We start from the raw sequence: 23,943 nt of genomic DNA, 5'->3' as shown, positions 1-23,943 counted from the left end.
GGAGAAGATCCATAACCAATGTCTACAAACCACAAACTTCTCATGGCTCATCTCAAAAGGGCTTCCTTAGTTCATTCTCTGGCATCACACACTTCCAGAACAACTCTGAGGCTGATGAAAACAACACACAACGATGCCAAGAGCCAGGAGACATGAAGCAGGAGCAAAAGGCTCTGGGTTCAGAGATGCAACCTTAAGAGAGGCATGAGCTTTGCAATACCTGCCTTAGCTAAGAGCTCTGCTCCTGCCAAGGACTGTATGGCAGCACTTGACAGCTCTTTGCCCCCGTTTGGTATTTATATATGCACGCAGATGAAAAGGGTTGATCAGTAGAGGAGCGGGGGTTTGTGAACGGTTTGAGTGAAGGGAAGCTCCAGGCAACACTGCAAACAAGACAGTGCTCCGACACGCAAAGTCCCCCAGCCGTGCATTAATAAATCTTATTTTACAGCTTATAGCACATAAACCCAGTGAGCATACGCACACTTGTTAACACTCTCGCCTCTCCCCTCCAACCAACTGCAAATTTATTACCGATTTCCCAAGGCTTTCTAAAAGGATTTTTCACAAAACGGGTTGGAGCTTTGCAAATGATGAGCCAAAAGCAGATGGCACTTGTGCCCCCACCACCTGGGGTGGTTGAAACCTGCTGTACAATCAGGGTCTCTGCACTGTCCCGGGGGCTGCACCCACGGAGGGGCGATTCTGGGGGGGCGAACACAGTAGCAGGGCCCTGCGATCAATGGGCTGCTGAGTCCCACGTAGCTCGGCAAGGAAGGAGCAATCACTGTGAAATTCAGCATCGCAGTTACTGCTCGCAGCTCTGTCACAGCTGAAACAAGCAGCATAACGACAGCAGCAGGGACGGAAGCTGCCATGGCGGCAGGGTATAGCCATAAATCCAGTGTTGGAGTGACAAACTGGGGAGTCTCAGCTCCTCTTCCTCATGCCCAACCACAAACCTGTGTCCCGCAGGTGGCTCAGGTGGCTTTGCAATGGTCGCACTTCCACACGAATGCTCCCAGGCCTCCACCAGCGAGCCTTAGAGAAGCCAAGCTTCCCAGGAGCCCCAGTTTCAGGTAGTGCCCAAGCCTCCTCGCTGCGCAACGGCGCAACGCCGTGAGCAGGGCAGGGATGCTGCTGGCCAAAGCAGGACTGTCACCCCAGCAGCTTCCCCAGCCACGAGCAGGACCAGGTGCTGCACCACAGCACGTCTGGCCACGCACCCGTCCCCACGACACACCTCTCCCAGCCGGGCTGCTGTATTAAACTTAGTTGAACAAATCAGACTTGCTGGGAGAACAGGGTGCAGAGCAGTAATTTATCTGTCTCTCCTCCCCACCGAAAGCATCTCAGCAGACTGCTGTGTTTTCTACCCCAACTTATTATCCTCTCACTCTTGGGAGGCAACTTTCCAACAGGCTGAACGTGTTTTCCCTTGTCACTCTCCAGCATCGCTTCTCACCTCACCCATGTTTTGCTAAGATAGAGGGTTTATTGTACAGTTATTAATTACTTCATTTCTCCTGCGAGGAGCCAGGAGAAAAATTTTCAGAGGCAGCCAGGTTCCGCTATTGTGTTGGCAGAGGAGCCGAATGCGGCTGACGTCATGATTCATTTTCCCCATGACTGAGGAAGGCGACTCTCAGTGCCACGTCGCGCATATGAATCAGGCAGCGTTCCCCTGGCACAGCACGCCAGGCAATTCATCTTCCACCAGGGCTTCTTCGAGCAGAAGAGAAAACGCCAAACTTTTGCTATTGCGCTTGCCTGCAAACCCTGTGGAGAGGAGGGCTGGGGAGATGGGGGCTGCAGCCTCCTCTGAGCACACGCTTGTGCCTCCACCTCTGATCCGTTGGGTCTACAGCAGCTGTTTTCCGTGCCTGCAGATGCACTGACAGGCCCCAGAGTGACTCCAGCACGCACAGCCAACCCTGCAGCCACTGTGAACATCTAAGCCAACTTTCTAGCCTGCTTGCCTTCTCTCCAACCTTAGGAAGTATGTTCCTGCTGATATCAAGAGGAAATCAGTGTACACACAAGTTCATAACAAACTAATCTGGTTTACAGCATGAATGAGACTTGCCTGGAAACACTGAGATAATGATGTCCTCCCTTCTCAAAGCAGTACCAGCATCAGACCATTGATGGACGATGCATTATCACGCTTTACATGTGGGAGAGCAACAAGGGGAGCACAGTGTGTATCCCAAATAAAGGAGTCATACATCCAATGTGGGAAATGACACTTTATTCTTACGATAAGAGAGTTATAATCCATTGTAGCACAAAATGTCAGGCTTCAGAGCGTGCTCCATCCTCCATGGAGGAGAGAGCCCCAGCAAGGTGAGCAGGTACCCACAGCCTGGGGACAGGCGGCAGGCTAGAGCCAGCAGCAGTGAGCACACCTCAAATTGCTCCCTCCCTGCTTCCTTCCACAGTCCCGAGATAACCAAGAGCTCAAGAGTTAAGGGATAAAAAGCATGGCAGTGACATCTGAGCATGCCACATAACACAGAGGTGTCAACACAGGTATAGGGTCTTCAAATGGCCATTTATGCTTCTGCTCATCTGCTGAGTGATGGCAGACTCATGTAACTGGCTATCTTGAAAATAATTTCAAACCTCCTGAGTGATGAGCAGTTTGCAAGAGCAGGAGGTATCCACGAAGAACCTGCTACTCAGAACTGATCCTTCCCCAGGTCCCTGTCCTCAGGGACCAAGCCCTTGGCTCCTATGAGATGACAACCACAGGAGTGGGAAGCACCAGCCTCCTGCAAGGCTTGTCTCTCTGCTGGGGCCCAGATTTGGGGGACTCTTTTTGGAAAAGCTGTGAATGGTGATGCTGTGGCACCTCAAACCAGCAGTTCCCACCATCTTCCCAGAGAGATGCTGAGACAGTCTGGGGAGTGACGGACACGTTTCCCAGTTCAAGGGTGGGGCTTGGCACAGGAGAGCCCTGGGATGGAGCCAGACTTGCCCTCCCGCAGGAGGGAAATGATGCTTTTCAGGGGAATCGATGCAGTTTGGAAATCAACATGGAAGAAGGGGGAATAAAAAGTTCCCTGCAGAACAGAAGCAATCCAATGTCACAAATTAAGGGTGGGAGAGGAGAATTTGTCCTCACTACCTCAAGTGTCCTGCCCAGGAGTGCTCCAAACCTGGCTGGCGGTGGGACATTAAGCGATGGTCTGGCGGCTGAAGAGGTCGAGCGTGAGGGCGCTGAGGAAGGCCGGGATGCTGTCCTGGCGAAGCAGGTGGAGTTCGATGAGCTCTCGGATGGTCCGCGAGAACTCGGTTTCCAGAAGTTGCATTTTTCCACCAGAGCTGGAGGCCTGAGGGAAAAGAAGAACAAGCCCATTAATACAGCAGGGTTTTAATTCACCTCCCATGATGCAGGGGAGAGCTGGTGTCATCACCCTGAAGCTTCCTTCAGCGTGGATCCGCCTGTAATCCAGGACACATTATCTGTGGTTTGGCACATGGCGTAACTGGCCTGTTGTTGAGTTGTGTGTTTCCAGCGTCCCCATGCAGGACCCCTGCTTGAACCCTCCCCCAGTGACAAATACGGCGGTGGGGACACGAGCGGCTCAACCTTCCTGGAAAGAGGCTGTGCGGGGGCCAGGCTGTGCCGCTGGGGCAGAACTGGGGTGTCCACGTCGGGGTCACCGTCACCACCACCACCCAGGTCTCGGGTGGCAGGAGCTACACGCAAAGGACCTTCTCTCCATGGAAACACTTGTTCCTGAAGTCGTTCTGCTTCTGCAGAGGGAAGCGGACCTGTTCCTAATTAACACAGCTCCTTCCCAATGAGCTGCTGATCCACCCCGCATCCCTCAAGTGATTCTGGATGTTTGAATCAGCCCGGCAGCACATAGCTGAGAGCTCTAGAGGAATTATTTCAGAGATGCTCTCTTGAAACTAAGGAAACTCAACATGTGGGAAGACATTACAAATCTCCTGTAACACATAAAACAAGCAAAAAAAAGCTAAATGCAAGAGAAATAAGGAATGCTTGCCCCCAGAGGCACAAAAGCAGCTTGTTTATTAATAAACAGGAAAAACATCACAGCGCAAATGCTAATTATTTTCCCCTGCCATTTTCCTCTTCAAAATCCTCCCGTTCCTAATTGCTCTGCAGCTCTGCATCCCCTTGGAGCCAAGGCGGGGCAGCACGGGCAGTGCTGGGCAAAGCCGGCATCCCCCGGCGGGGCAGGACCCCATCCCAATGCATGGATGCCCAGAGCTGGAGCAGAGGATTGCCAGGTGAAGGGAAAATGTGGCTTTACCTGCTGGGAGAGAAGAGAAGCGATAGATGCTGAGAGCCCCAGGGAACCTGCTTGTTTCTGATTTCATGTTCTCAGGAGCCTGGACACATTTGATGATGAACTTTTCATGTATGTGTCACTTTGGATTGCGAAAAGCACAAGGTACCAAAGATGCCCCCGTCACCCTCGAGCCAGGCAGGGAATCTAAACAAGGTTTCTGAGTGGAAAAGTAAATTAGCTTTTGTTTAAATCTCCTCCACTTCAGCTGGGTTGTTTTTCAGCAACTCCAAAGGATGTTCAGCGCTTTAATCTGCTGCTCACTGGAGGTGCCCGACGTGCTTTCTGCGCATCCGATGTACCACTGGGTCAGATTAAAGAGGCTGAGGAGGAGGAGAGCGGCGACGGCAGATGAAGGAGCCAGCTGGAAGCACAGGGAGGGCCGTAAATCCCCAATCCATGTACACCCAGAGGCTGCAGCAGAGCCGGGAGCTGGTACAGGGGCTGGGTGCTGTGGGAGCAGCACAGGTTTTGTTTTGCAAATCCCTCCACCCCCCAGATTCGCCCGATGGGTAACGCTGGTTTGGGAGGAAAGTCCGAGTATTACGAATGCGTCGCTTGTGTCTCCAAAGTCAGCGCTGAATGGATTCATCTAAATGGGAATTCAAGCTCTGTGTGAAATACACACTGCCTCCTTCGCAGATTTAAAACACTCTTTGGGCACAGAATTAATTTTCTAAGAATTTACAAGTAAATCCATTAATTGGTTTACTAGTTTAATTAATTAAAGTGAGTTCCTTAGGAAATTTAGCATCCAGTGCCAGACCACTTGCTTGTGTTTTATGGTCTCGGAAACAAAGTAACATAAATATTTTAAATTTCTCCTCTACTTTGAGCTCACTGGAGTTAAGGGTGAAGGATACATTGGAATAATTTTTTTTTAATGAGATTAATGGTAATTTCTCTCTACTATTCTTCATAACTGAAGTTTCCTCCTTCAGCAGAGGCAGAAGTATATTGTTCAGAGAAAGTTATGCAAACAAATAGATGCTTCTGAGAAGACTGCTATTTCCCCTTGAGTTCCATGGGACTGTGGTTTCTCTCACTTGTTGGACGGTCAAGAGAGGCACCGTCCTCCCCTCCATGGTCGCGCTCTCCCCAGGAATTAAAAAAAAAAAAAAACCCAAATCAAAAAGCTCCCAAAACCCAGACATCTCACCCAGGTTTCTTATGATCTCTTCTGCAAGAGGTACAAGGCGAGAAGGCAGCCAGTTGGAAAAAAGACGATTCTTCCTCTGCCGGGAGATGTTTACATGCCGACACTGAGGATGGATGCAGTTCAGTTCATTCCATCTCACACTGCTTTTAAAAAATATTAGAAGCTTTTTCTTTTTTTCTGGGAGTGTTTTAAAATTGCTGTCATAGTTACCTTTCTTATTATTTGTTTTTATTGCTTTTTTTTTTTTCTTCACCCATCTGTTCATAATGTAGTATAGACTGGGATATCTATCTGGATTTGCAGCTTTGAGTTCAACAGCAGGAGTACCTTTGCAGCCTGTGCTTTACAAATAAAGTGATTATACGAAATAATAGCAATATGTTCCCATTAATTCCCAGGGTTTCTTTTCAAATGCCAGTCTGCACCCTGCCTGGTGCACTTGGCGAGCAGAGAGGGAAGCGCCGGGGTGGGTTGTGAGAGGGTGGGAGTGAGCAGGGGTCAGGACGCGGAGGGGATGCTCAGCTGAACGAATGCTGCACGGTCTGGTTCTTTCACACCGTTTCGGTTCGATGCAGAGCATACCTGCGGCTCCAGCTCTAAAAAATGGATTTATGAAAAATATAAACCTGAAATTTCCAGCAGCTGTTCAAATCTGTAAGGGAGCTCGAGGCCTCCTCTTCACGGTTCAGAGCTAGGAGTCCCTCCGCTCATTTTTGATCTATTTTTTAAATTAAAAAAAAAGTCTCAGCTCTCAAAGAAAAACTCCTGGACACCACTCCTGCTAGCAAGAACTTGCAGGTGACAGCACACACCAACTATTCGCAGGACACGCTCCCTATAATGCAATTGCCATTCACTCCAGTGATGCATCCCTGGGAATTCTAAGTTTAGACGAAGCCAAAAGCCACCCAAACGCACCTAGAAGGAAAACGTGAAGCTGAGGAACCCAAACAAGTGTCACTGATCCATGGCGGCAGACCCCAAGTGGGAATGGGGCAAGAGAGACCAGAGCATATTCAAACCCAGCCCCAACTGCTCTGCGCCAAATACTAATGACGTGCCTTAGAGCTATACCACTATGGTGTGGTGTTGCTTTTAAAGAGAAAGGTGAAAGGAAAAGCATCAAGATTTAGAGTCAAACCAAATACACAGGATCCAAGGAAAAGCTTCCCCTTTCCCCACTGCACAGTGAACAGCCAAGTGCAATGCTTCACTGGAGACACAAACGTTCCCCCCGTGCCCCCAGTTTCCTCGAGCACAAAGCAGCCCAGGATGCTGAAGCTCAGTACTATGAGAAAACAATCTCACAGGTACTCTTTACATAGACCTATATTAGTTTCTTCTAATTCATGGAAAAAATCTGCCTGGCTCATTAAACTACCAATATTCAGGTCTATGTTATGTTTTATTCAGATCTCAAATACTTGCAAAAGGAAAGAGTCCAGCTTTTGCTAAGCTTCATTGCCAGTTCAGTCTGATTTAAGGCCTATCGGGATCTTTTCTAGAAAAGCAATGGAAATCAATCTTTGCCCCGTGTTACCGCACGCTCGCTTCTGCTGGCGGGGGGATGCAACTCCTGTCAGAGATTTGAAGGGTGACACCCCATTTTTCTCCTCGCAGGCTGTGCTACCCCATAGTGCAATCAGATCAGCAGGCAGATTGCACCAGGTTGTAAACCACAAGAAGACAGGTCAGTTTTCCACATGGCAACATAAACTTGCAGTAGCTGCTCCTGGATCTGCTTGGAGAAAGGAGCCGTTAGGACAATTGTTTTTCCATGAGAGTCAAGATCAGCTGCCGCCTGCCAGAAGGAAACGTCATAAATCTTCCTCTTAACCCTGGAAATTGGTAAATTATTCAAGGCATTATAGTTTAGATATACATATAAAAGTCTCTGAAATAACCAGCAGCATGGTACAAAAATGAGTTATTCTCTCCAACAGGGAGCATCTCACCACGGAGCAGACAACACAGAAGATGTGGAGGAGCAATAGGCATTTCCCAGTGTCGCTGCGGGGGGATGGACCTGCGGCTGGCCAGTCTGGCCTGGTAATGCCGCAATGTATGGATCATAAAGGAGGTTGTCTTAACTATTGTTGCTTCAATATAGCACATATGGGGCTTCTGAGCGCGCCGGTTCTGCTGCGACGGCTCCTGGCCCCCACGCTGCTCCTGTCCGGGAACGCTCCCTCCGAGCCAAGTCCCACCATCTACTTCTCCGCTTGTCCCACCAGCTGAGAGTAGCTGTGTCAGAAGTGTGATAGTGCCTCCTTTGGTCATTTACAAGCTAATGTATGCTTCGGAAGTGTACTCTGAACTAGACGCATCCATTTTTTAGTTTATTGTATGCCCTTTTCCTCTTCTCTCTGACATATTTTGGTAGCTAAAAACCAATGGATTCCCTAACTCTGGCTCCAGAAGTGCCAGAAGCTATAAATGGGCATGCAAAGGATGCTTACTGAAAAATACTAGTTAGGTGTAAGACCCAATATCCTGTGGGCCTTCAGACTCTGGAATAAGACAGAAAAGAGAGTGGTTGCACGTCCCAAGGAGAAGGCTGACATGGGGACATGGTATCATGAGAAAACACGGGGTAGAACTGCAGAAACAGGGAGAAGAGGGTTTCAGCATCCAGTACAACCTGATAATCTCACCTAGACTCCCTTTCCCATGAAAGGTTAGACCAGATGATCTTTCAACGTCCCTTCCAGCCTAGGCTGTTTTAGGATTCTATCATTTCAGCTTAAAGTTGGGATATTCTGCCTCTGATTTCCACACCCAGAAAGCACAACAGCCTTTGGGTTGCAATCCATGCAAGACATGTTCTCCTTCATCTTCAAACACACACACCCAAGTGACAGTGGTGGAGTTTCCAAATGGTTTTTGGTGAGCTGACAGTAGTGACGGTGGAGATTTGTGCCAGGTGCAGCAAGCAAACAAGTTGTGGCTCAGCTTGGGAACCCCAATTCAAACATCTCGGCGTGAGGAAGGGTGAAGTCCAGGACTTTGGCAGGGATGCCAGAGTGGCTTTCCATCTGTTGGCACAGTCACAAGCCTTTGCTTTGCAGATGCCATTCAGCTGTGCTCTGGAGTAGATGGTGCTGTTCAAGGCTAAGATGTATTAGGGGTCAAAACGAGCAAGTGAATCACTGCCTGGTGACATTTACCCAGCGAATGTATCGTTGAGGCTCCATCTCATCTGCTACGCTCCTTCCATAAATCACTGTCCATGCTGCATCCCTACGCACAACTGCTCTGAATACACACGGCAAACAGCCCTGTGTGTGCTGAGGAAAGGGGCAACACAGCTTCACATTTGAGACTCCATGCAGAGATTCTCCCTGTTCCAGTCAGGTCCACGTGCCTCTGGTGTTATGGACCATGCCGTGGCCATGCTCTCCTCTGCCTGCCCCCGTTCTCACTGCCGCTTCCCTTGTCCTTGTGCTGTTCCCCACCCCACCTTGAAGCCTACTCTGATGTGGGTTATGTACATCTCTTCCCCAGATCGATCCCTTTGGTAATTTACTTTCATCATTCAAATCCCTCAGATCTCTTCTTCTTTGCATGGGACAGTCACCCCTTCTTCTCCAACACCTTCATCCATCAGCAGAAGCCCCCCGAGTCGGCTGCGCTGTCTGACCACCTCCCGAAACCTCCGCAGTGCCCTCACTGTGTTCATCACAGACCCGCTGCCGCCAAGCGCCTTGGGCACACTCGTGGTCCTGACGGCCCCTCGCCTCCCTCCGACACCTCCCCTGCAGCACCCACCACCTACCTCGGCACCCATTAACACACACAAACCCTGTCACAGCCCGATAAGCCTCTTTGAAAATGTCTTTTAAGAAGCTGCCTGCTCTGACCTTTAAACGAGAAAATCCTTTTGTTTCTGCCTCTTGCTTTGGATGCTGAGATTTTTCTAAATGTCAAAGGCCGCCTTGTCCACGTGCGGATGTTGAGGGGGGACATGGAGATGCTGAGCAGGCTGGCGCCTTCTCCCCAGGCCTGCAAAGCTGATAGATCATCACTACGGGTCCCTCTGGACAGACACACACACACACGGGGCAGCCCACCAAGCACAGAGCCAGCCAAAAAACCAGAGTGCCCAGCGAATATCCGGGGAAAGCGTGCGTGTGTGTGTATGTGCACGTGTGGAAACTCGCTGCTGAAGTTATAACAACCCAAACACGGGGTTTTGAGATCTAATTGCTCAAACTTGGCTCTCTCGAGTGATGATATCATTATCAAAATCCCCCAGTTGGGTTACGCCTCACCAATCAATCTCTCCTAAGCATCACGCGCTGCTCAAATACCAGGTCCCCAGGTAGCCACTAAATCACTTTAATTAGAGGCTGTTCATTAAAAATTAGAGAAATATTAAAAACAATAAAAAACAACAAAAAAGAAATTGTACCACAAGATGTGCTTATGGCTGGAAATATTTATGAGGCTATTTAGCAAACTGTTTACTGGTTTCATTTTTTTTTCTCATGGTAAAGGGCAGGTTTCAGCTGGCCTGACGGGACTCCTGCCCAATGTAGCTCTCGCAGGATATGCACCCCTTTATCAATCAAGTCCCCTACCTTTCACAAATGACCATTCCTTGTCTGCAGTGAAGTTTTTCCCCTTTTAATATCCTCTTTGTAACCCAAAAGACGAAGACTACTTCTTTATAATAATTGCTTCTTGCCAAGACCTCTGACCTCCGTGTCGCCAGCTTGCTATATAAAGTGAATTTATGAGGCAGAGAGGGATGGATGCCTGTAAAGGGCCTTCCAGGAAATGTAATGAAAAAGCTGCTTTTAGCTGCTGAGCAAAGAAAAGCAAGCGCTTGGCAATGCCAAGAAGAAAATTGAAAGCTGGGGTGGGATAAGTGAGAAACAGCCCTGCGTGCGCCGAGATTTATAGCAAACATTTCCTTTCTCTTTCTTATTATTCAACACTGAGATGAACCACAGCCCCGCAATGTTTTCTGCACAAGAGGTCAGCTCATAGACTTCCATCTTAATCAGAAACACGACCCAAGCACGATGCACATGAGCATCCTGGATGCTGCACCAGCTCAGCAGCAAAGAAACAGGGTGGGACATATTGCAGAGCGCTGAGCTTCTCCCTACAGCTATGGGTTTTGATCTATGTGAGCTCTCCTGTATGTGACGTAAAAAGATGAAAAATGTAAAAAAGAGCAGGGACATGAGCTGAAGCACCTGCACCCTTCTCGATGGAGAAAACCGGTTGGTGTTAATCCTGGGGGACGGTGCTCTGCACGGCGGAGGGCAAGTCAACATCTTCTCTCAAAAGGTTTCTCCTACAGGTTAATGCCCTTTGGACTGTCAAAAGTGATGCCATAAAAATAAGATCAAAGGCTTTAAAATAAGGGAAGCATATTTTTTGCTTCATACTATTACTATTTTATATCTGAATATTCCTATAGAGCTTTTCATCCTGGAAGACAGGTCTTTGAACTGCTCTGATTTCACCTATCACTGAGGAGCAACCCCCAGGGTAAAATGTGACAGCTATTATTAGGGTGCATTAATGTTACTCAACAGTTCAGGACAGACAGAGACAAATATATCCAATTTAAATCATAGGTTTGAAGAACTACTGCTCAGTGTGGATTAATACCAAAGCATTTTCCAAAAGTGCTTTTAGAGTTTTAAAGGGCAAGTATTGAAACTAAAATTCCCTGTCTCATCTGTAGGATGCATTCAGCCTCCCACCATTACGCTGTAAATTGAACATGGGTATTGTCAAAGAGGGAAGAGGGCACCATAAATGACTCACCTGTAGCATCTACTTCTGCATCCACAGATTCTGTTAGGGATCTCCAAACCAGCTATCAAAGAGATTCACCCTGCGGAGATTTGTTGAGGTGATACCTAGAAACAGTTCAGCTGAATACAAGACTGGTGAGACTAAATCACAGCAAACTATTCACATCACAGAGCAAGGAAAACTGCACGGGATGTCTACTCTAATACTGGCAGCTGGCTGCAAGTCAGAGCTTGAGATCCTGAATTATAACTTTTTAACAGGCCTCAGAACTGCTAAATAATGTTCACTGCCAAATACGTTTCTAAACATCAGCCACGAAGGACTGTAGATGAGAGCAAGGCACAGGGCTCACAAAATTTTTCCAACCCATTCATATAAAAATACGAATACGACATTAAGCCTTTAAAGCCAATATCTTGTTAAAAGGCGTGAGATCTTTACAAATCAGCGTCTTTCTTGATGTACAGGGAAGCTGTGCTGATCCCCCAGCCACAGGTTTCTCTGACCTACAACAAAGCCCTCCAGAACAAGCAGCCAAAGGCAGGTTATCCCAACTGCTGTCACAACCACGCGCTGCGGAGCTGGATGGCTCCAGCACCCGGGCTGCAGCTTTCCAACCATCTGCGAGGTGACCGTGTTGGACTGGTCAAGCTGCAGAGTGAGTAGCTAACAAGCATTAACAACATCTAGCCCATGTGTTCTGTCTAGTAAAATGCCAACCCATCTGTCTGTAACATTAGCAACTCCATAGAAGCCATATGCAGGAGAGACATAAATTAGGGAGAGAAAAATCTCCTGGTGCTTTCTCTGAAATGACTCTACAGTCGTAGCCTGCAATGCTACAACTTATTTATTGAAGTTCTGTTTTCCTGGGCAAATCCCAGCATCACAGAGCTCTCCAGCCTGGCCATCCAGAGGCATTTTCTGGTCTGTGCCTGGCTCCAATGAATGTGGTGGCTTAGTACAAAGGGAAAAAAGTAGGTGCAAACCAAAACAGGTCCCAGACCTCTCCTCCACAAGAGCCAGAAGCAGACACACAACTTGAGGGAGGTACCAAGGACTGCCAAATGAACTCAGCGCACAAGAATCCTACATTTAGATAGAGAATTCATCTCACTAACCAGCCAAGTTGCTCATCACATTCCTTTCCATCCCCCTTGCTGGGAGGAGAGCTGGAAGCAACAGAGGAGCGGAGAACCAAGAACATGGACTTTCTGGAACATGAGAAGGAAGCATCTACAGGAGAACTGCAAAAAATCATCTGTGTGGGCTTTAATTAAGATGGCCTGGTTCCCAAAGTGGGGAGATACTCCACTTGCAAACTGCAGCTGCGAGCACGAGGTCTATAAGAGAACATGAGCGGCTAAGTTTGCAAAGCCCTGCATCAATGAGAGATGGCTGGAACCACGGTGAATTTTGATGGCAACTTTTTGCAAGCTGCCGCGTTGCCAGGGAGATAGGGATCCGCTCTCCAGAGCAAACCACCGCTCACCAACAGGCAGAACTTGCTGGAGCCTTCACTGCTCACTGAGTCACACGAGGCATGTGCTGTTCCTCTGCTTTGCTGCTTCTGCATCCTGCTCCTGCCAGGGCCTTCTGTTTTCCCATCTCCAGATTAGAGCAAATAAGCAGGAAAACCCAAGACTCACACCAGCTGAAGTGCCTGTACACAACACAGGGTGCAAATAGGTCATACGGACTTCAGGACTCACCAGCTGGAAAAGCAGCCCCATGTTTGGGACATCTAGTTTTGCAAGAGGTGGAGGCTGAGTGCACGCTGGAACAGTTAAATGAGCAGATCACACACGCCTGCGAGGCTCGTCTCGCTGGAGCGACTGCTGCTCGGTGGTACAGCAGACACCAGCGTGTGATTAGTATGTTTATCCTCCTCATTTTTTTGGGATCCTTCTGGAAGTCTTGTCATGAGGGGGGCAGACAGAAAGCTAAAGAACTGAACAAGAAGATCCTGTGACCAACAACAGCTCAAGAGACCATAAGTGATAAACTTGATGACAAGCAGACAATTAGACCTTAGATATGTGGCTGAAGGATGGGACAGTATACGGAACATGCCTGTTCCTGGCTCATTGAGTTTGCAAGGCTTGTGGGGGAAGAAGTAACAGATGGACCTGATAGCAGATTACAGCTGAAATTCTCACCATGTTTATTCATTACTCTCTTCTAGGCCTTGTTTGTCATAGTCTGGCACCTTGGGCTAAGATGCAGGTTTAAGCCTTACATCAAGGAAACTGGCGACACCGTATTAGTCACCTCTGCGCAGAGCCAGGGCTCTGCAGTACAGTCACTGCTACGGAGACCAAAGCCACCGCTCAACGAGGAGCAAGAACCGGTCAATAATTACCTCCTCCTATGGGACTGTGTCACTCAGAGCTACGACCTGCCAAAGTGGAATTTAAGTGTTGGCTTTGGAAATAACATTAGTTGCTGTTGCAACATCAATAACCAAATTTCACAGTCTTAGCATGAAGTGAGGAAGGTGCTTTTATTGCTCTTGCTTTTTTGCTGGCTCACATTTTCTTCGTATTTCTTCATTTGAAATTGCTGTCATCAGCACGACTGTCAACAGGACCAAAGCGAGCAAGAGTTGTCACTACCCAGAAAGTCAAAGAAAGAAAGTTGATTTTGAACATGCAAAACATTTTCCTTGTGTCTTCAAGCATGAGTTTTACCCCTTAAAAGCTCACAAACCTCCTGTGGGGAAGCACATTTAGGAGACTGCATCTATAGCCACAAGTCAAGATTTATACTGGGGGAGATGTCATTATTTGAAAAATGTCACCATTTCTTTCTCAACTTCAAGACTTTTGAGTGCACAGAGCTGGTGGTTACCAGTAGCTGTACTTGTGGAGTTACTCAACCAGACTGCTAGTCCATAGGCAGGAAAAACTGAAGACCAAGATAGTAAGGAAACCGGTCAACTGGCCTGTGCAGGTTGGGTATATTCTGCTTTCAAGAAATGGGGTTTTAATGGTTAAACCCAATGTGAAACAGCCACAGGACTCTCCTTAAGCAGATCTGACTTCACTGTAAGAAGGAAGCCCACAGATGATGAGACAGAGATTGCAGCTAAGGAGTGAAGGAGCAAATAAATAGGAAGATTACAGTATTCAGTGAAAAAGGAAAAGAAATTCCACTGTATCCCTCGAGGGGACACTCAGACCTTTGGGCTACGACGCATTTGCTGAAAGCTTCTGCTGTTGCCGCCTGTGCTCTCATTTGGCACTAACCTCCTGAAGAACATGGCAAGACACTGCTGCTGGTTCTCATGTCTGGATGAACACACTACTCTTCCCGCAGGGAAAGGGAGAAGTTTTCTATTTAGTGAATGCACCATGTTGGAGCAACCTCCGAGGAATCCGCCTCGGGCCCTGGCCCTCCCCATCTGACACACATCTGACTGGCTGTCTCTTCTGCTGGTGTTCACCCACTGATGTGCTGCCATCCGCCAGCCAGCTCCTTTTGCTGGAGGTGTGTGTGGGGGAACGGAAAGATTTATGCAGACACCATGTATGCAATTATGAAAACAGAAGACAAGACACCCGGATATCACACAAATTGATGCATTTTTGCTGGCAGGCTTTTTGCATGATCCAGTAACAGCTGTCACGCTCCAGCCTCTCTCATCTGAGCTCCACTACCACTTCAGCATCCTTCCACATCCTTTGAGAGGGCTTGCTTCTCTTCCCTCGTGCAGCTTGCTGGAGATGCCACCGCAAAGCAGGCAGGAGCAAGGGATGCAAAGGGGAGACAGCATGATTGGGTTTCATAGCAGCATTAAAATGTAATGTTCACTTCTTTAGGCAAGATGCTGCTAATTGGCAATGACCTCGAGGCAACCAAGCTGCTCAACCAGCAATCTCTCCCACTCTCGAGCTCTTTAAAATTTGCCCTTTTGCTGTGCCAAGTCTTTCGGCAACCGTCCCTAAAGCCCAACAGCGATCTGCAGACGTACACATACGTCGTCCATTGCTTTCTGGCATGTCCCCCACTCCGCATAATGATGGAAAAGGAAAAGGACATACCTCCACATTTCCCTGCCGGATCAGCTCCTGCAGCGAACTCTGCTGCCTGGGAGCCTGTTAGTCCCCACGCCCTCCTGGTTTTCATCACTTCATGCTTATGTTTGCTTTTGTAAATAGATTTAACCTTTCTAAAATTAACAGCAGACGAGAACTTCTTTTGGCAGAAAATCAGCTTTAGAAAGATGGAGGAATGTAACATTTTCCAAACATTTGAAAACTGCAGACTAAAGATATGTGTTAGTCTCTCCAGTGAATGCTGGTTTTGCTCATTATTCTGAATGTTAAGACATTAATAGGTCCTCTCTTGATTAACGGCTGTACTAAGCTCTCTTTCTAGGAACACATATGGTTCTTTCTTGCCACAATATTGGAATAGAGAGCCAAAATATTTAAACAGTGACACTAATAAAAGATTTTATCCCCCCCATCCTGATGTAAATAACTACGGCTGGAGCCAGCCTTTAGATCTAAATGCTTCTTATCTTTCAAAAAGTTCTTAATCGAATATGAACGTAGTGGCTGAGGCTCATTTGAAATAATTGGGCTGTCTGTGGTTACAACACTGCAGCAATAAAGCTGCCGTCTGCCATTCACTCACCCTGCAGGATGCTCTGCGTCCGGCTGGAAGGAGCACACACTAGCTGGGCATCTCATGAAATGGGCTTTTAAAGCCAAGTGTGTGTGTGCACAGGCTGGTTCTACCTGCGGGGCAGAGGAAGATCCTGCAAGGAGGAGGAACAGTTTTCTTCACCCACAAGGCACAAGTACTGCCCCGAATTAAGATAATTTTTGGCGGTGGGGGGAGAACTCCAAGCACTTCTCTCCCAGCTGTCCGCGCTTGGCAGCATTCATCCCACCTGCTGAAGGACATGGGAATTACCTAGCACACAGCCCAGAAAATACGGTGAAAAATTCTAGTAGAGGATATCAGGCTTGTCTTGAGTCCTAGGTCAACTGCCAATGCAGAATGGCCTAAAAGATCTGTTCCTCGCTCATTTTTTCTCATGCTGTCCCATTACCTTTCCTCTCTGCCACAGGCTCTGTACAAATCCTACCTGTCTAACGCCATCAGCTGCTGAGATCAACAGCAGTTCCCACTTTGTGCTGCTTGCCACACAGCTGATCAGCCTTGTTCCTGGCTAAGAGCGACACAACCCTCCTGCAAGCAAGCTCCTGACATTTAAAAAGCCTTTTTACATTTCAAGGAGTGAGACCTGCAAGGGGAGGGGCTCCAGGTTTGTATTCCAGAAAACATTTATCACTACAAAACTGAAACATGGTGTGAAAATAAAAGCTCTTGAAACCTGCTTTCACACATTCCCCGGCGCGCCCAGAGGTGTTCCTGCCATGATACACCTAACAACGCTCTTGAGAATTGTTTTCACAAGCTAAAAATACAAACAAACCAGCAACAGAGGCAAGAAATATTTCTTCAAATAGTGCAAATCCAGGCTATTTGTGCTCTAAATACATTGTAGAAACAGTGTTAATATACGTACCCAGGTGTTTCAGAAAGCCACAAGAAAAGACCTCTGAAATACAGAGCATGTCCCGACTAAGATGGCAGGTTAATTTTAGATCACTTGTCCTGCTCAACCAGCCTGTATTTCACAATTAAAGTTACATTCATTTGTGTATATATAAATGTGGACAAGATACTTGCATTCTTTCTTGTGTAAAAAAACTACAGAAAGCAGAAGACGCAGATGAGAAAACAAGCGGATGAGTTTCCTTGGAGGTTTCATAGACAAAGATGTTTAAATGAAGTAATTTAAAACCAGAAAGAATCTTACAAACTAAGTGCTTCTAAGCATCGCATTTGACTTGCTTGTTTCCAACTTCATTTGAAAAAAAAAGCCTCAGAGGGAACCAAACCACTTTAGCTGCTGCGTCCTCATTCCTGACATCATCTGGAGAACTTCACCAACATCCTTCCCCACTAGTTACACACCAAACCTTCCAGAACAAGTCAGTCTACAGCGATGAGGAGAATTAAAACCAGTAGCTAGTCATTGCTCATCACACATCTGGAGGGCAGGGAAGCACCAGCATTACCTGAGATTAAGAGATAAGAAGAATTGGGCTTCCTATGCCTACAAGACAACGCAGAACCATGTGAAGGACTCAGCGCTTGAGTCCCATTTGCTGGAGAAACCGGGGATCTCTCAAACCATAGGGCTGGAAGGGAACGTGCGAGATGTGGGATGAATAGCATTTTACAATAAAACAATCACAAACTCCGCATAAGGGTGCAGAAAGGGGATGCCCACAATAAAGCCCGTAGCGATGCAGGGCTCAGCTTCTCTTGGGAAGGGTGCAGAGGGCCCTTCCACCCGACAACCACCCTATTCATCCCAATGACTGCTCCATTCAGGACAACCCGACGCAACATTCCCACAACAGGACCTGGCAAATGACTTTATTTAACCAAGGAAACAGCTTTGTGTCGTTTCTAAAGGCAAATGAATCGAGCTTTGGCTGCAGAGGGCTGAGCTGTGTTTCTCTCAGTGCCAATAAAAGCATCGGGATTGCGGGGGAGACTTAAGAGACTGTGTTTGCCTTCAGTCTCCCATATCTCAGCAGAAAAACGGGTTCAGGCAGCACAACGGATTGGGCTGCAACCGCAAAGAAGTTCAACGCTTTGGAGGCTGTTTTCCTCAAGTTCTCAATGAATTATTTTGAATTTAAAGACTTTTCACAGTTTACTGGTCTGCAGTGAGAGTGGGGCACGTTGGGAGGGGGACGGTGAAGCCCAAGATTTCTCAGGGTGGTCAAGGAAGATAAAAGAAGAATTAAAAAAATAAAAAAGAAGTAAAATAGTGGCTCAGGCTGCCCAGAGAGGTGGTGGATGCCCCATCCCTGAAGACATCCCAGGCCAGGCTCTGAGCAACCTGATCTGGGTGAAGATGTCCCTGCTCATGGCAGGAGAGTTGGACTGGATGAGCTTTGAAGATCGTTTCCAACCCAAACTATTCTATGCTACACTCTTTATTATTTTGTCACTTTTCAGCACATATGTGGTCCTACATGCAGCTGAGCTCTGCCCAAAGATGCAAATATGAGTGTTTCTGTGCTGGAGGTTCCTGCCTGCGTGCTCCAAACAGACAAGAGGTGAATGATGGGGGAGCAGGTCCCCAGACAAGCGATGCCGAGTGCCCAGGGTCCTATAGCAGGTTGGCAGTAGATTCAGGAGCCACATATAGCTCCTGCAAATCATCCAGAAACACCTCAGCTGTGGGGCCGCTCCGCATCCACAGGACCAGGAAAGCTCCACACTAAGGTGCAAAGGCAAAGGTGGACGCAATGAGATGGATTTATTCTTAAGGTGCTAAGCGGGGATGCACAATTATTTACTTTTTAATGCCTGGTTATTTAACCTTAATGCTCCGTTTACGTTATTTCTTGTATGGAATTTTATATACGTGTCTATGGACGAACTTCCAACATATAAATAGGGTAGATCAGAGGTGACCTTTACATTTGTGCATGTGGACACATACAGCATGAGGGCTAGCTAGGAGGCTGAAGTCATTAAGATATGTTGTCATCTAAAGTTTCTTATGAATTATTTGTAAGCTATTTTCTCTCTTATTTTGTTATAATACTCCCACATACTCACCAACCAGTAAAAATAGCTTAACAGTGAATACATGTTTCGGAAGTCTGTTTGCCTATTTTTCCTTTGTGCAGCAGCTGCTGTTGCCATGCTGTTGTTGCTATGTTTTCCTTTTTCTTTCTTTTTCTTTACGAAGGGAAAAAAAATCTATTCCCTAAACATGCTAGACTCACTCCATGGAACAAAATACCTGAGGTAGAGCCTAGAGGAATATAACACAATCCAGCTGGAAGAGCACAGCGTATATGTAGAAGGTCCTCCTGATGCTAATATACACATTCTTCTCTGAAAGAGTTAATGAAACTATAATGCAAATACTATTTAGATTATCAAAAAGCTCCAAGTGAAAATCATTAAAAAAGAGTATTGAAGTATCTTAGAAACTGGGCAGTGAAAGGTAAAACTCCACGTTAAATCAAAAGTTGATAAGGAGGTAGGGGGGAAAAAAAAAAGATTTAAAAGAACAGATGCGGCCAAGTATCACCTGGAAGATAAGACAATACAGTTGCTCAATAAGTTCGTCAAAACAGTCCATAAAGCTTGACAGCTAAAATTTGGGTCTGTGGGTTGGCTCTGAGAAATGCACATGCTCTTTGCAAAGGCCACAGATCCAAGGTGCAAAAGTTGACCCTGGTTCCAGGTTGCCACCTTCTGCCTTTGGTCCCTGTACGAAGAGCGGTGGAGTTTGCTGAACTGGGGCTGGGGTTCAGCAATTAAGCTCTGGAAAGACGTTGCTTTGCGTTGCCCATCTCTCCTTTGCCTCTCGGCTCCAGAGGAATTTGGATGATCCCTCCACCCTCGGCCTCCTGCCAACCTCCATGAAGGTCCGGGGAGGACAGTGGCAACATGATGACAAGAATCAATAGTTTCAGCCCAAGGATTGATGACTTAGGAGACAGAAAAAGCTACCAGATTGCAAAATGACTTAGATGGGTCAGGAATGTGGAAAACTGTGAGAGACTGGGAGGACCTTTGAAATTTGGGTCACTGGGCAATGCTACAGCAGAAGAAATTCCATACGGACAAGTGTAGCGTAACACATGTTGTTCTGCCAATTTAAAGGACTCTTAACACGCTGATGGGTTTGGAAATGATGTAACCTCTCAGAATAAAAAGCCAAGTGCCACTGTGGCCAGCTTAAAGACAACTTCTCAGTGTACAGTGTCACTCGAAACAGCAAGTAAGATGTCAAAATAAAATGTGCTTAAATAAAAAAAAAAAAAACACAAACAAAAAAACCAGCTAGAAGTACCATGTCATGTTTTTATACAAGTTGAAAGCATGTCCTCCTCCCCTGGGCAGTGAGTCAGCCTTGGTGAATTCAGTACAAAATGAGGGCAAAAGATAAATTAGGTTTCCCTTGTTTGAGGCACGTACTATGTAACCTGCCTCTTTCCTCTGAAGAAGATCTCCATCACCGACTGCATCCCTGGGTCACCGGGAGAGACACTGAAGGCTGAACTATTTACTGCAGAATTAAGAAGGCCAACAGTAAAATAGAGATGGGCAACGCGGTGAATGCTGAGCAGGATGCTACGCTAGAAAAGAGACTTCTAGCATTTCAGATGCTCTTCAGCAATTACCCTCCTTGACTGAAGTAGGTGTTACAAAGCACAGCTGGATTGAAGAAGCCCCTTTCTCTTTCTGGAGTCTGTACTAGCCGCCACTTTTCTGCATGGAAAATCATGTTTCCATAGGTCAAAAACCCCCAAGCCCCCACCTGCATGGGGCACAGGTGCTACTCCTGACTCTGAGCTTAAAGCACCATCGAGACCAGCTCTGCCATTCACTGTGCGTTACTCCTTCCTTTACCCACACCCCGTCAGTCCCAGACCTTGGAGTCTGCTAAAAACCGTCTTCCTCATGCCACTGTCCATGAGGACCACCACGTGTAGCCACGCCAAACAAATCATACTGCATAGTCTCATGATTGAGACCTGGGAGTCAGGAGCTTCCGACTTTTTTTCCTCACTTTGGGTCCCAGCATGAACTACACAAGCAGCATCATTTCTCTGCATCTCAATATCCTCGCCCTCCACTAGAACTAATAACAACTCCTCCACCAAGCAGGCATGCTGTGAGAATCAATTGGTATTTGGGAAGGCCTTTGAGAAATGTAAAGCACAGTCTACATATGAAAATTATTGATATGATTCATTACTAGGCATTCATACTCTATTTATACAACTCCCAGTCTATTACTAAATATTATGTCCATTTGAATATTGAAATCACTGCTGCTAATAATTTCTGCTAATGTTACACTGGTCTTTTGGAGGTGGCTTTTTTGACTTGAATGGGAGAATTGTGGAGGCAGCGAAAAAGGGAACAAATGCCAGAAGAGGAATTAAAAAGAGGACAACAGCTCTGTGCAGGCTTCATGGAAAATAATAAAAAATCCATTTTACAAATAATTTTGTGCTAACACTTATCTGATTTGTGTTTCCGTGCTCTTTCGTCTCGACTAAATTTGTATGAAAATCTGATCTCCATTAGCGAGGTATTAGCCCTCGCCTGCGAGATGAAAATGAGCAAACCCGAGCACATTGTGTCTCTCCAGACAGACCGCTCGCTCCTCACACGCTGGCCCAAGCGACACCTGAGTCCCCTCTCTGTGACCAGTCCCCTTTTCGGATAGCGAGGGTGCTCCATCCAAATCACCAAACTCCGAGTCCTCAATCACCAGCTCCGACGTTCTCCATGCAAGCCTTTTCCTTTGCTGTGCACTGAAAGCAGAACAATCTGGGACTACTCAAAAACCTCTGTTTCTGAGAAGCGAGAGCATATGTCTATACATTATATATTTATTCACACACTGAGGCATGTTCCCACTCCTGAGACACACACGGTATGTTCCAACTTTCTCACTCCAGCATGTTTTGCAAATCTGCTCTCCACCCCCTCTATTCCCTCGTTTCACTTTATCAGTATCTTATTTAAGGGAAACGCTGCTTACTGTAAACTGGAAACGTTAACATCAGGTCAACAGACCATTTATGAAGCAGCAGTGGTGGGAGAGGGAGCAATGGGCCACAGTTGTTTTCCTGGCTAAACCTCTTTTCCTTCCAGTTGGAATATTTATTTCCTTGTTGTGATCTTTCTACTCACTCTTTGCACTGACAAAACGGTGCCAATATCTGCGGTGCGGGAACTCAAGAACAATCGATATTTCACTTGAATCAAACAAAATGATTTTTTTCAAATTTTGTTTTTCAAAGCTCAACATTTTGCAATTAAACCTCTCAAGACGTGGAAAGTTGAGGTGAGGGTTCTTTTGTAAAAGGCAGGAGGGAGCGGCACAGAAGTAGAAACCAGAGCAAACCGGCAGCGAAGCCAATAGAAATATGCTGCATCGTTTCTTCTTTTTAATACATTTTTTACGAGAAGTGAGATCTTTGATTACATTTTTGATTAGGAGAGACAGGCATTGCCCTGCCCAATGCACAGTTAGAGGGAAAGGAGCCTTTCATGTTCATAGATATCAGACATCAAAACAGCCATTCCCAACTCTTAAAAGGATCAGACAAAACTGCAGCTCAAACTGTGCCAGGGACTTTGGTGCGGGCCGGTTCCCAGCGGAAGGCAGTCTCAGAGCCATCAGAAATCATGTGGATGCTGACGCTCCTGTTGAGTGTGGGGAGAAATACAGGGAACTTCTTCCAGGGAAATCCAGAACCATTGTAAGGCATTTCAGGGTGAGATGACTGAGAGCCGTGGCAGCCAGGCTGCAAAGGGAGCTGCCAAAAGCTCCTAGTTGTAAGGAAAGAGTAGCTGCTCCATCAGAGGGCGCAGGCAAGACAGCTCAGTGGGGAAAGCAACCAGCAGAGCACAAACTATAGCAGGATTTTTACTTATATTACAGGGAGTTCACAGCTTCCTCTCTCTCTTCCTAAAGACTCATGGACTTACTGGAACCCCTGAACATGCTGACACCCAGTTGCAGGATGAGGATGCTGACAACCAGCTCTGCAACGCAACTGGTCTTTAGAGCTGCACAGAGTCCCACGTGGCCCCCTTGCTTTAGAGGTCACCTTGATTTGCTGATAACCTACAACTGTTGTATCGCACAAACAAGAGATTAGAGTTCTGATCTTGCATGACTCCAATTGAATACTAACAATGGCAGCACAGTGTCCCCGCTTATCCTTCACCATCACTGCAACAACCCTTCATTTGGCTGCGGGATCTGCAAAATCTCAATGGCTAGAATGAGACAGGACAGCAAATCAACTCATCAATTCATTCAGAGTTTAGTTCAGCCTGGATGCAAGCGCATTCTCCTGTCACAGCTTGCCAGCATGCATTACAGATGTGAAAACCCAAACCCTTGACAATTTTTCAAGGTCCATAGCAGGAGCTGCCCAGGTTGGTGGCAAATATGATGACCATCTTACCAGAATTTGGCTCAGCTGTGCAAACAGACCTCCTGCAAGCACTGGCTGCACCTGAAGCTAACTTGGATGCTAACTCAAGACACCTGAACCTTCTCCATGTGTCCCCAGTGCTGACCCTCAACCATAACATGGACTTGCTGGTGAAGCAGCAGCCACATCTCACTGCACACAATCTTACCACCAGCCCGTTTCTAAGCTTTCTTTAAAGAGGAGTGTCCTTCTAAGCATTGCAGCACGACCTCACCTCTGCCATCACCCTCCATCTTCCCTCTAAGTCAGGATATCATGTAGAGATGACAGCGCTGGGACTGCGCAGCCACCAGTGCCAGGACACCATCTAGTCCAGCCTGTCCCTGTGGCCTCCATCCTTGAGTGGCCCAAACACCTGGCAGCAGCAATCCGAATGGCATCAAGCTGACTCCATGCTCAAATCGATAACAACCAGGTTGCGATGGACAATTGTTCCTTCTCCCAAGGCTGCCAGGGGTGCTGCAGATTTTTATCCTCTTTTTCCCTCCTAATACAGCAATAACATCAGACCAAGGGAGCCTGGGAGATGCCTACAACTCACTCTTGACGCCCAGCCCTACATCTACGTTAAAGATGAGCACAGCCATCACTCAAACAGACG

The 23,943-nt window shown here is 47.0% G+C and overlaps 1 protein-coding gene across 3 annotated transcripts in view; it reads right to left on the bottom strand.

Moving 5' to 3' along the window:
• Nucleotides 1-2,234: 2,234 nt before the first annotated feature.
• Nucleotides 2,235-23,943, bottom strand: part of MAD1L1 (mitotic arrest deficient 1 like 1) — a 370,492-nt gene continuing 348,783 nt past the window's right edge. For all 3 annotated transcript variants that reach the window (XM_065644520.1, XM_065644519.1, XM_065644521.1), the window contains one exon: nucleotides 2,235-3,335. In XM_065644520.1, the coding sequence (XP_065500592.1) occupies nucleotides 3,180-3,335 (156 nt within the window). In that variant the 3' untranslated portion in view covers nucleotides 2,235-3,179. The remainder of the gene's footprint in view (nucleotides 3,336-23,943) is intronic.

The sequence above is a fragment of the Caloenas nicobarica genome, chromosome 14 (assembly GCF_036013445.1).
Source record: "Caloenas nicobarica isolate bCalNic1 chromosome 14, bCalNic1.hap1, whole genome shotgun sequence".
Lineage (NCBI taxonomy): Eukaryota > Metazoa > Chordata > Aves > Columbiformes > Columbidae > Caloenas > Caloenas nicobarica.
This window is presented reverse-complemented; position numbering and strand designations above follow the sequence as displayed.